The 13,321-nt window shown below is 44.7% G+C and overlaps 1 protein-coding gene across 3 annotated transcripts in view; it reads right to left on the bottom strand.

The window, feature by feature from the left end:
* brsk2a (BR serine/threonine kinase 2a) overlaps positions 1–13,321 on the bottom strand; it is a 143,064-nt gene that overhangs the window by 1,441 nt on the left and 128,302 nt on the right. For all 3 annotated transcript variants that reach the window (XM_029522601.1, XM_029522604.1, XM_029522602.1), the window contains 6 exons: positions 8,536–8,596; positions 6,346–6,553; positions 6,186–6,234; positions 4,983–5,106; positions 3,614–3,794; positions 2,533–2,622 (listed from right to left, as the gene is read on the bottom strand). In XM_029522601.1, coding sequence (XP_029378461.1) covers positions 2,533–2,622; positions 3,614–3,794; positions 4,983–5,106; positions 6,186–6,234; positions 6,346–6,553; positions 8,536–8,596 — 713 coding nt within the window. The remainder of the gene's footprint in view (positions 1–2,532; positions 2,623–3,613; positions 3,795–4,982; positions 5,107–6,185; positions 6,235–6,345; positions 6,554–8,535; positions 8,597–13,321) is intronic.

The raw sequence follows: 13,321 nt of genomic DNA, 5'->3' as shown, positions 1-13,321 counted from the left end.
GGTAAGACAGAGCAAGCAGTGGTGGGGGAGGAAGAGGAACTGCTGGAGCAGCTGCGACAGGACCGTGTAATGTCTGAGCTCCTGAAAAACATGCATGTGTCCCAGCACACCAAGCCATTCCATCTAAAACTAGAGATGATAGCAAATAGTGCAGCTGAAGTAAACTGAGATTCCTGTAACCTGGTACAAGTTTCTTTGATGCAACTGCGGGCTGGACGAGAAAAAGAATAAGCACGGTGGGTTATTTGCTTGCCTGAGAAGGTTTGGCCAGCCATCAAGCGGACGATGAGTTAACTTGTAGCGTGTATGGGAGGAGAGAAAAAAAAAAAAACACACCCCAAACTGTTGATACTAAACATTATTACTCAGTTTTTGCAGATGTCATATCAGCACTAGACAGCAACTACAACCTAAAGTTATCTGTCTTGCGGTCTGCGTCTTATAGAGAAATGTTTAGACCTGGAAGCCCTTCTTCAGCAAGGAGACAAATATCTGGTTAATTCTTCTTTATCGAAGTTCATTTTTACACCTCAACTATAAAACTATAGCCAAACAAATCCCAAATGTGGAGAAGCTGCATCATAGTTGTGCTTCTCTCTGAATTGAGGAAAAAGTCAGAATCACGAAATTTCACGATAACTCAGGGAAACTTTGAAATTGTCCTTCTGAAAAAAAAAAAGAAAAAAAAAAAGGATGGACATACTAATTCTTACACGTTTCTTTGCTGTAACTGTGCAGCTCAACATGCTCACCTCTTTCTGCAGGGCCCTAATGGTCCCGCAGTACACAGGCAGAGTGGTGAAGACACCAAACATGAAAATCGAGTTAGAGAAATCAAGTTAGGAAAGCGTCAGTGTTCTCTGTTAATACATCTCTGGGATGTAGCCATACTGGGAGCATGGCTCCAAGGTATGCTGCTGTTAATGGTGATTAACCAACGCAATGACAAAGACTTGAGAAGAAGCCTTTTGTTTGACCCACATTGGTATGCAAAGCCATCTCTACCTTTAATTACAGAAAGCTACTCTGCTTATTTGAAGAGCCTGTGGTCAGGAGGCAGTAAAGGTGTGTTAGGACGTTGAATGAAAGGAAGAGGGATGGTGGGAATTGTGTTACAAAGCTTTCAAGCACATGTTGACCTGCTTTAAGATTCTATTATGTTGTTCAATACCATCGAGAAATGATGCCATGAACTATATATAGACTGGCCTTTCTCAAAAAGGGTTATTAATTTACGCTTTGTAATACACTTTCTGTCATCTGTTGTGGTTTTTATACCTTGGAGTGTAATTCAAAGACTTGGTCCCATTTTTTCATTTCATCATTAAATCTGATCTCACCTGATTTATGAAATTTTTACCTTTCCCACATCTCAGCCAGTTAATTAGCTTGACAATATAAACAATCGGATATAATTGGCAAACTTATTCGGGCAGCGCAGTGAATAAACAGGCTGTTAAATATCAAAGCAAATATCATAACAGCTGCCATAACTGCTGATCATTTGTGAATGCCAGCAAGGATGATATCACATCAAAGCTGCAGAGGTGCAGCTCACACTTCAAACTTGGAGAAAAGCGCTACAACACAATATTGATGCCCCATGATGGCTAAGTATGAGTATAATAGCCTGGCTGACACATGAAAAGTTAACACTCATGCAGCCACCGAGAGTGTGATTTACATACAGCATGAAGTTGAGATCTGAGGAAAACAACAGCACACCACAATGCAGGTGATGGTGGCGTCTGTGTGACCAGCAGGTGGAGCTGCTGTCAAGAGGATGGAGACTGAGACGATGACAGGGAAATACAGCAGTGATTTCAGAAGGAGAGACATGCTGAAGAGGAGACGGGGAGGAGTGGAATCCGTTATTCATCTCCTCTTTTTCTCCTCAGCATCCAGACTGAAAATTAGACAGCGGGCTGAGGAACTCAGGGACTCGGTGTCAGCCCCGCGATCAATGAGAGGAGCAAAGGAAGCAGGAAGGAAGATCAAATGAGACTATGAAGTTCACAGGTGAACAGTTTGGTTAGCCGACAGAGGTTTGGTAGGGGGCAGGGGGGCGTCCCTGTTTAACAGCCATACAGGGAGAGAGAAAGTGCTCGTCAGGTGTGGCGTCTCTGTGCAGGGCAGTGCATTGTGGGAGCGCGTTGAGGTGCAGTGGTGTTGCCATGGTGACGAGCGCCGATCAGTCTTAGAAGTAGGAGTAACAGAATGCGAATCAGCTTACCCTACCTCTCCTCTAATCTTCACTGCCAGGGCAACGAGACAACATTTGACCCGCAGTCAGTGCTTCAGAGCAACTCCCACCATTTCGTGGCAGCGAGGCGCCGGCATGCAGAGGGAGCCGCTTCAAGAAGCAGAGAGCGGCTCAGGGATTTTATGCACAGGGAAGGAGGAGGACGGGATTTAGCTTAGCTTCAGCAGTGAGAGGTGTTTGTCAGAGGAGTGGGATGAGCGGATGAAGCGGTCAGGGTAAAGGTGATGAGGTTTTTGAAAAAGAGGAGGGGAGAAGAAGTTCTTACTCACCGGACAGCTGTTGGACCCCGGGCTGGTCATGTGTGCTTAACAACTGGCTCTGAATTGTCTCCACTACTCGCTTAAAACGCCGACTGGGTCCTAAACACAGGACAGAGGACTGACGTGATCAGAGTGCGTTCGAAAAAAGTCGAGGTGAAGACAGAGGAAGCACACACACGCACACGTACACGTAAAAGCATTTTGCGAAATGGGAGCTGGGAATGGGCTGCAGAAAACCTGATACAATAAATGGCACCAGGGGAGGAGTGCTCCTGTGCTGTCTACCTGCTGTGTACAGTACACAGTCAGTGACAGGGAGGGACCAGCAGACTCAAAAACAGCTGCTGCTAAACCACATCCGGCCCGAATGTGCTCCCACTGAGCTGTGTGTGTTTGTGTGTCTGTGTATCTAAGAGAGGGAAATAGATCATGTATGTGGCTCCCTGACACAAAGCCTGCACGCGTGACTGCATAGTATGTAATCTTGCATAGCCAGACCTCATCTTGTCACGCTCAGGGAGATTTGGGGCAAAATCTTATCAAACATTCAGGATTCAGAACTTTGAAAAGTCTTATGCAGCCATTCCTTCTGGCAGGGGGTTTCACGACATCCACTTCTGCAAAAAAACCCCACTTCTGATTAATTAGTTACAAACGTGTTTTGTGTAACTGTATTAGCTTGAAGTGTGACAGCATCCCACTTGACATTTGAGGATGGCTCTCCCCTCACTTTTTAGAGGAAGATGAGCAGGCTTAAATTTCACTTCTGTGAGTCTTATGAGACAACAAATGAGTAGACAAGATTCCATAAAATTATGCAGACCTCTTTGTGATTGTTCTTTGCGGTTTCTTTACTCAGGGCAGGAGTTTTCTGCCTTTAAACCTGAACTTTTACTGATGAGGACTATTCACAAGAAAGGGATCCAGTGCCCTCTCCAAAACTAACAAACCTTTTTTTGCTCAAATACAAAAATGAATTTTTCAATACTGCGTGTGCACATCTCATCGTTTGCAGTGACTTTTTCAACTTTTACGCAATGCATAAAGACAGGAGTGTATAGGCAATGACTAGTTGTGCGAGTGTGCTGACCTGAGAGCAGGGTGAAGGTGACAGAGTAGATGCCATTCTCCTTAGTGGCAGCTGTGCTCTCTGTGTAGGTGATATCCACCTGAAATTTGACCGGCTTCTGGAAGACTGTAGGACCGGCCGTGGATTTGTACTCTGCCCGGAAACTGGTCTGAGAGATCACGCTGTGGCTCAGACTGGGAATCTGTGAAAAACAGGAATAAGAAGAAGGGGGGTCAGTGGAGGAAAAAATGGACAGGGCCAGTGATTGGGGGGGGGGTGAGTAATGGGATTATACATTAGAAGCATTTATGTTTAATTTTTCCCCCACATGTTGCAAATGACAAGGTGAATAAACCCTCATTAAAATACCCTCCACATACCGCGAGCCACAGTTGAAACTCTAAGGAGATTAATGCCTCGGGGACTAGCCATGCATGCCAGGGAGACTTAAGCTAATGTAATCTTGAGTCATCCAACAACATTGCACTCTCCCACCTAAAATGAATTTGTATTCCCAATGAACAGGTGAACCCTGAAATTGTCACATTTTGCCACAGTGCTGGAGAGGCTTTGACATTCCATTAATGTGAGTGTGCTGGAAGGTACAATTCCACCGATTCAGGTGTCAATCTCCTGTCTGGAATACAAGCTAGCATAACCAAGAGGAGAAAATAGCTACCTCCAGGGATGAGGAAACAGATTGACGTTGACCTGCACATGCAGACTTTGCATTTACTTAGACTTTGTTAAATCTAACTGGGGTGAGGTTGCGTTCTGTTCAGTTATGTACACTGAATATCAACTAGCACTGCTGTATGTTTGTTGATAAAGTCTATGCTGCACTCTCTGAGAAATCCTGATGCTACCTTATGTATTTGTACATCCACACTATTATGAACACATCACAAACACACGTGCATGCGCTTGCACACACACACACACAGATACAATCTATGTTATTTCACAATTTCCTGCTCCAAATCAGAATATGCACATAACCACACATGAGCTCAATAGGCGGTACCGAGGGCGAAACATCTATATGCTAATGATCAATGCTCTATGTTGATTTTCTATTGACCTCAAGTGAGCATGCAGTCAGAGAGAAAATAGAAGCGCTGAACACAAGCAGTTTATTCAACGACTACATGAATCAGAAGCATGTTAGCAAATGTTCAGAAAGGGGCTTATTTGTAGCATAGGAAATTGGCACTGCTGTTAGAGAGGGCAACATCCTCCAGCAGACAGAAGATACAAAGACAAAACTGCTGCGATGAGACAGGGAAAGAATATATGTAGCACAGAGGTCAGGGGAGTTTATAGGAGAATGGGTCATGGGGGCAATAGGAGGCAAAGCAAAGGAAAAATAATAAGGCAAGGGAGTGTGTACCGAGAGAAAGGCTTGAACGATGTCTGCCTTGATGGAACTGAGGGGTTTATCTTTGATGACAATGAAGATCTGCTCCTCTTTTTCCAGGTTGATGAAGTTACCAAACCAGGATTTTTTGGCAAGTCTGCGAGGAAAGACAAAAAAGAAGAAACACAAATTTTCAGCAATATCTATGCACTGTTTGAAGTTGTCTTTGTTTTTTTATTTTACCCCTCCCCCCTTTTCCATCTATCCAGCTGTCCATCCAGAAAAACGGAAAGCAATGCAAGAGTGCTTTCTCTCTCTTTGCAGGACGAGGGAAATGGAGAGGAGCAAACAGAGAATACCCCTGTGGGAAATGAGCTGAAACTGTGTAAGGGAGGAAAGTTGTTTGACATTTCACCTTCTTTGCAACTGAGTATGTGTAAGTGTGTGTGTGTGTGTGTGTGTGTGTGTGTGTGTGTGTGTGTGTGTGTGTGTGCGAGCATATGAGAAAGTGTGAGATAATTGAGCCTCTCTGTGAACAGAACTGCCGTCCAGAAGGAGCAGAAGTAGATAAATTCACTACTGGCCTCAGACCAGGTGTACCTGCACCCACTAATAAGCCATATGGACTCGTGTTTTCTGGCATATTAATATTCAATAAGATTCTTAAAAATGATGTTGATGGATTTGCTCAACTCCAAATTCAGCAAATAGAGAAACACTCCATAAAACTTAAACGAATAAAGACTTAGATAATGGTACAATGTCTGTACAGTCAATAAGTGGCACATTGGTCTGTTCTGTGAAACTGGATACAGTTGGTGGATGACTGTGTGTCCAGGCCAACCTCAGCTAGGAGAAGATCTTTTCTAGCCAACTCTCCACTTCCTTCCAGGATGTTCTTTCCAGCCAGGTGGAAATGGCCAAGCCAGACAGCAAGCCAGCCAATCAAACTGGCATATCTAGGCCAACCTTGAGTTATCCGGCCCCTGGGAACTCAGCAACATCAGATCGCCACCTTGCTTCCCTCATAATGAACCCACTACCTCCTGCTTCCCTAACCCAGACAAGACCTGGGGTCATTACATGGAGCTCAGCAGGCAAAAATCAAACATTCATGGATGGAATACTTTCCAAAGCATCATGCTATCAAGGGCGAGCAAGTGAGCGAGGCGCTGACAGGTTATGCATAGTTATGATATCACGGGTGGCTTCAAAAAAAGAGCAGCATCTACTCACTCTGGGGAAGACTCTGGTGTGAGACTGGACATCTCCTCTTGTGTGGGAACTGGCAGAGCAGCATGAAAGACCAGACAAAGATCAGCGAAACATAAACAAGCCACATGAGTTGGTACACAAACATTTCAATATTTGCCTTTAAACTCTTGCGTGTCTGGACCTTGGAGTTTCCTGCGGTGGAAGCGTGGTGAGCCCAGGAAGCTGTTCTTGATGGAGTTGAGGCGCGTCCTCCATGGCATACCTCCAATGGACGGGCTGGGGGGCGGCGTTGGGGTGGGGGTTCCAGCTGGGCTGTCCTTGGGTGTGTGCACCGGAGTGCCCTTTGGAGTGGGTAGGGGGCTGCCTCGAGGGGAAGGGTGAGGGGTGACCTGTATGAGGGGGATAGATTTGGGTGGGTGGTCAGAGAATGACGATGGCGCCGGCGCCACGGGGTGGAAGTGGTGCAGCCGGATGGGCGACAGCGGCACCACGGGGCTGAAGGGCACAGAGAGCTGAGGGTTGGCAGCAAATTGGGAGCGCCGCACATGGGGGCTATTTGGAGTGGGAGAACTGGGGACAGGGGATGGGGAAAAGGGAGAGCACGGGGAGGACGGGGACGTGGGGGTGGGGGGCATAGAAGCAGAAGGCGGCTGCAATGGAAGCTGGCAGGGAGTCGAGGGCTCTGACTTGGCTGCAGATGTTGAATCTGGGGAAGTTTCAGGGAGGGGGTTGGAGCGCGTGGCTTGGAGGGGCTTCGGGACAACTTTGGGCTTGGCAGGAAGCGTCAGCGTCTTGTTGAGAGCCTCCGGCAGAGGTTCGCTGTTTGGTGCGAGAGAGTTGGGGGTGGAAATACGTGGACCTGTGCGATTAGGGGTGGGCTCCGGGGATGGGCAGGGGCTGGTGATGGGGGACTGTGACAAGTCTGGGGACTGAGGCGGTACACCAAACTTTCTGACAGGCTTAGGTTTGAGAACAAAAGCACAGCCAGTGGGAGCCACAACAGGTGGAGGAGAAGACAAAAAAGAAAAACACAGGGGAACACAAACATGGATAAAGAAAAAAAAAAAAAGTTTGGCAGAACAAACAAACAAGAGAGCAGTAGTAAAAGGAGCCCGGGAACATAGAGGCAGACGAAGTGTACATACATTGGAGATGGAGGCATTGTAAACAAGAAGACAGAAAGGGAGAGAAAACCATGCAGTTAGACCACAGAGTAAGATGTACGACAAGAAAAATAAAAATGACAACGGAAACAGCAAACAATGCACGCTGAAACAAAAGGTGATTGAAAATGGACTTGATTAAAACAAGCAGGACTCTGCAAGCAGACGCAGGTGTGAGAGACATGAGGCCAGCTGTGAGGACAATTTGGGCTGTCTCTGTAATAAGAGGAACACCATTATGGTGTCTGCCGTGAAATCTTCGCTTCCCAGATAGGTTTATTGATCTGTTTGATTTGTGATGGGGAAAATGCAGCCACAATGGCACACTTATAAAGTATTTCCTCTGGACGCCCACCCCCCTACACACACACACACAGATCTGAGAAAATAACCCCACACTGAGGCCCTTGCTGAGAGCACAATCCAGGCTTTGGGTTAGGTCTGAGAAATCAATTTCCCTTTCAGATCAGCCTGAAAGAACCTGTGTGGCGTGAGGAGCTCGTCTTAGGATCCTGCCTAATCTTGAGCCTTCTCAGGTTAGTCGGCTGGAAAAAGTTTACCGTAAGCTCCAGAGCTCTGAGCAGGGAAAAAAGAGAAGTGGGATCCTTTGGAGCATTCCCTGAGTTGGATTTCAACAGAGCTCAGGCCAGTGAAAAACAGAGAAAGGGATAATAAGCAAAGAGGATGGAGAGTGAACAGGCTTTAGGGGTGGGGGGAGAAAATTTGCTGTGCCGTCAGCTCCATTTGTGTGTGTGTGCGTGGTGTTAACAGAAAGATGCTAAATATGTACGGACTCTGTGATGACTCATGTGAAGCCTGATCTAAACACCGGATATGAAGAGCTTATCAGAGTGGGCACCTGATTCAAAACACAAAGGTCGATTTTAGCCGTGGATTAAGACTTATGAAGTGGAAAAACATACATTTATCTCGGATCATAATAAAGTGGAACTGGAGAACAACATTGCATTTGCAGAGAGATACAGTGATATTGCTTTTGCTGTGTTTTGTTAAAGGTCAGACATCCTCGCGGTGTAGCTCTAGTGAGCGTCTTTATTTTCTCATGCTGACATAAACAGCAATAACACGACCGCAATAAGATGGGATCAGCAATAGCTAGATGGCTGTTATACCCCAAGGTGAATGACTGGATAGGTGTGTGTTGTGTGTGCACGTATTTTGAGAGGGCACTGACGGTCACAACTTACCCGTGGGCTGCTGAGGGGGCTGGTGGAGAGACCAGAGGAGGCTCCACTAATAGACCGCGACCTGTGGCAGAAATACACAAGAGCACAAACAGGGGCAGAGGTAATTTGTGAAATCAACATGGGCACCCAAACGCAGGTGGAGGTGAGAGCGTGGAGGTTACATGTTGAACATGGCTAGTAAGCACTACAACATATGGCACCGCCGTCATACTTAGCACACAGGTTGCTACCGAGCCATTTGCAAACACAACGCCTAGCCACACAAAGAGTGGGAGCGCTACAACACGGGAAGAGCACACTTCTACCAATTAGCCTCAAACTTCAGTTTAGAATATGTTGATTTAACTGCAGCTTGGGTTCAAAATATTAAATTACTTCCCACAATTCATGACATTTGCTTTCTACCCTGTCTGTAGCTTGCTAAGAAACCAAACATGCTGACTCCTCAGGCCTTTGCACAGGATCATGCGAGGTGGGGGAAATGAAGTGGGACATTTGGTTGAATGCCATCTGTCATGTTTTTTTTTTTTTTCCTTGCCCCCGCAGATGCCGTTGATAACCCCTGTGAGTGGAGAAAAGAACAATCACAGGACAATCTGTCTCCATCAGGCAAGTGTGCACACATGTACACGCGCGCACACGCAAAAAAAACCCAAAAAAAAACACGAAAACGGTGCCTGTCAACACTTGGAAACACCAGCTGCTCTCTGTCACAACACTGCTCCTTTTCGTCAATCTAATAGTAACTGCCTCCTTCTCCTCTCTCTCCTTCCCTTTTCTCTCCATTTCAGCAGTTTTACATTTGTGAACATGCAGTCAAAGAAACAGATGTGCTGAAAAGATGACGAGGTAAAAACATTTTTTATTTTATTTTATTTTTTTCCTTCTTCACCCAAACTTTCTCAGTTGGCGAGATAACCCTGATACACAAAAGTGCAGGGGGAGTGAAGCAGATGCGGGAAAATTGACAGAAGAATGAGGGAGGGACGGATGGTTGGAGTAATGGAGACTGATGCTCATTCAGTATGCTGGACCGCAGAGGCAGTCCTCACATGGAAACGGTGAGTAACCAACGATACTGGTGCTGTGTCTAAATAAAGAATGGACATGAGAACAGAAATCTTTCTCCTGAGTGACACAGAGACACAAGCAGAAGACCAGCAACAGTAAAAGCCTACCACAAGAGAGATGAAAATATAGAAACACCCACTCTTGGTCTATTTTTGTAACTCTCCCACTGCCCCTTCTGTGAGCGTATTTATTGCACACACTCGGGCACACATGAGTAGGCGATGCTGAGGCCACGTTGGCCAGGATTGCTTGTCTCATAGCGCAGCTGACCAGACAGTTGCTATCATTTACATTTAATTCCTTTGGTCCACTGAGACATGCCCACAGTTGCTCACAACAGCGCCTGTCCGCACATAGCCAGCTGCAATTCATCCAAACATGGCCAAAACGCAGCATCCTCAGGCCATTATGAGCATATTGTTAGAGGTGCTATGCATCTGTTAGTGTTGGAGCAGCAGCTCTGTAAGGCGAATGTTTCAGATGGTTATGCTGTACTGTAATGGGCTGTCAGAGGCTAAACCTTTGCTTCAGAGAGATTAATGATTGTTGGCAAGTCTTTAATTTATAGTAAACCAAACTAAGCCATCATTTATCATCTATCACATGGAAACAAAGACGCCGTATTATTAAATAAGTCAAACAGGAGCCCTTTGGTTAGCGCATGTGTGTGAGAGAGCAAGAGAGCGAGAGAGCGAGCTTGCCTGCTTTAAAGGTTCACTTTTCCCAAATTTTCAATTATGCATTATTATCTCGCCACAAAAACCCATAAATCCCATATAACCTATTACTTAAGAGCATTAAAGTCCCAATTACTCTGAATAAAACAGAGCACACTACGTATCCTAGAGAGAACCTCTTTTGAGAAAAATAGTCCCCATAAACACTGGTGACAGTTTGGTATGTGGATGAGCCAGAGTAACTGCAACCTTATTTCTGGACAGCCATAAATCTTCACCAATGTGAGGACCGACGGTGGAAGTTCATTTAGTTAAGTTCTTTTTTTATGGTATTTTTAACCTCTATTTGGCAACATTTCAGAGAATACAATTATACTATACTATATGCTTGCCTTCCATTGTTTTCCCTTGATATCAATAGGAACTAGCGCTCAGATCATTTATTTTATATTTTCCATATGTCATGCAAAAGTAAAACTACCTCCACAGAAATTAATCATACATTATTACACATACGGTATTATGCATTTGTTGCATAATGAATTTGTTGACCAAACTTATCTCATAAAGTACTGGACAATTCAAACAAGCTAACCGCACAACTAGTCTCCGCAAGAGGTAGACGAGAACAACTGCAGTTTCACCTATAAATGCGTGACTGCGTACTCTAAGCTTTCCATCATCCATTAGTGCTCACAGTAACATTTCCCGTGAGCCTATTTTGGAATTGGCCCATTGTCCTCTGTGCGTTACCACCGGCTTTGTCAGAGATCCATCCAAAGCACCTGTGGGGGTCTAATGTTGAGCTGTGGGGAGTGGAACAAGAACAAGAGGTTCTGGGATGAGGGCATGGAAAGAAATGAAAGGAAAAAATAAGCAAAATGGAAAAGGATGGTGCCAAGTGTCAACTGGCAATTAACATCGCCAAAGGTGAAATCACAATGCGAGTGCTCAGCTAGCATGATTTAAGGAGAGTGGATAAAATTCTACTTCAATCTTTCTTTCCTCCTCTATATTGACTTTGTCCTTTATGTGGAGTAGATATTCGAATAAATCAACACACTGTTTAAATTCATTTCCTTTCCTGAGCCATGACAGCTCCCTGAGGACCCAGAACATTAAAATTCACAGCTCAGCTCCTTAAATTTCTATATGCATTAATACGCCTGTAGTTTCTGCTGTACAGATCAGTGTTAAAGGTGCTTTATTTGCTCTCATTTCACCATCTTAAATAAATTAGAGTCAATAATTAGCATGAGAGCCTGACTTATTAAGACTGCTCTGACTAACCCAACACATTTAAACTGCATGAAGCAACAAGAGCGGTGCTTTAAAGAAGAAGAGGAAAAAGAAAATTAGTTGATATTCTCCTCTTCGCACTGCACCACTTTTCAATATTTCATCTACATATCATTCACCTCTGTTCAATTTCTCCTGGCATGTTTTTAAGATTTAAAATCAAATCAGTGGGATTCCTTGTGCTTTGAGTTAAGCTTTGAATGTCTTTTAAAGATACTTTTGGGTGCATCAAGAATGAAATGTGCATTATTATGAGATTGAGTCTTGCTGTGCAACATGGCCAATGAAGGATTTATCACAGATCTATTCAATTATACAGCACACGAGCAGTCAAATCACTAATCATGTGCATGAATCATTTTTCTGGGCATTTGCTGGGATCCGCCCGCATGATCTATGTGGGGCGAAAAAGCGGGATATAGATTGTGGTTTAGGCATTTTCGTTGTGTAATTTTGGAAAAAATACCCCCCTCTGTCTTCCACGATTTACGCTGGTGGAAATGTATCCTGTCAAAACACATGTTTCAAAGTCAGGGCTCTCTCTGACACCCTCTGATCTGAAGTTCTATGAATCTTCTGTGCTGTCGACAAAAGTTTGCTGTCGGGTAAAGATAAGGTTAGGTTCAGAGCAGAAGTCAGTCAAATCTTTGGACATTACTTGTCTATGTATACACTTTCGACAGTATCGTCTACATACGCGCACACACACGCAAGCAGGCACATGATCAAACAGAGCGCACACAAGGACGCGATAGGCAGAAAAGTTCAAAAACACAACAAAATCCAGTTTCACACAGACTTCGTTACCTACATCTTTTTCCCCTCACTGATCAGCTGGAAAGCTATGAATTTCAGTCGGGGGGAAAAAGAGATGTATAGTGAGTGCGAGAAAGACAGATTTGATTTGGAAGCAGAGGGGCTGTGGTAGAGCCCCCCCCCCCCGCACCGCCCACTCCGCTTCCAACCCACCACAATTTGATAGGAAGCCAGACAGAGAAAAAACCAGCAGCATTATGACATTAGCATAGCAATTCCATACTAACGGTGGGGGTTTTTGGAGCTGAAGGTCAGCTGCACACAAGGGACCACAGAAGAGAGAGACAGGAGGTATGAAAAGGTTGGGAGGAGTCCCCGAGAGAGATTTGGGTGGAGGGATATGAAAAAAAACCACACTGATTTAAGGTAGCATGAAAGAAGATGCAGGGGAGCTTTCTTAATGATTGTGGCTGCTGATATATGTAGGAGAGAGACAATCCTATTTCCAATGCCACGAGCTGCACCTTTATTGAGATTTAAAGTTAAAACTAAACCACTAATTTTATTGCCCTTTATGGCTTACTCCATTCAGTTATCGATGATGTATGAACTTGGGTTGAGAAGTTAATATTAATTCTTGATAAAAATCACTGTAAACCGGCCTGTTTTGAAATGATAGACCTGACTGAAACAGATGAGTCGAAGCGAAGGGCAGCTTCCACTCTAATGCAAGCCCCTAAATAAAGAAGAGATAAGTCTCGGATCGCCTGAGGAGATGAAGGAGGGAAGTAGAGGAGAGGAAACACAGAAGGATGAATCTTAAACTGAAACTCAGAAGCACCAGAGGATAGAAAGAATTTAGAAGAAGTGTAAAGAGGTGGGAGCTCTTGAAATGGATTTAAAACTTCTGAAGTCTCCCGGTGGAAAGAACAGGAGGAAATAAATTCTTGAGATTCTGTCATGGCGAAAATGTTGAGCAGTTA

Source organism: Echeneis naucrates, chromosome 16 (assembly GCF_900963305.1).
Source record: "Echeneis naucrates chromosome 16, fEcheNa1.1, whole genome shotgun sequence".
In the NCBI taxonomy this organism is placed as follows: Eukaryota; Metazoa; Chordata; class Actinopteri; order Carangiformes; family Echeneidae; genus Echeneis; species Echeneis naucrates.
Note: the sequence above shows the minus strand (reverse complement) of the source record. Positions and strands in the feature narration are given on the sequence as shown.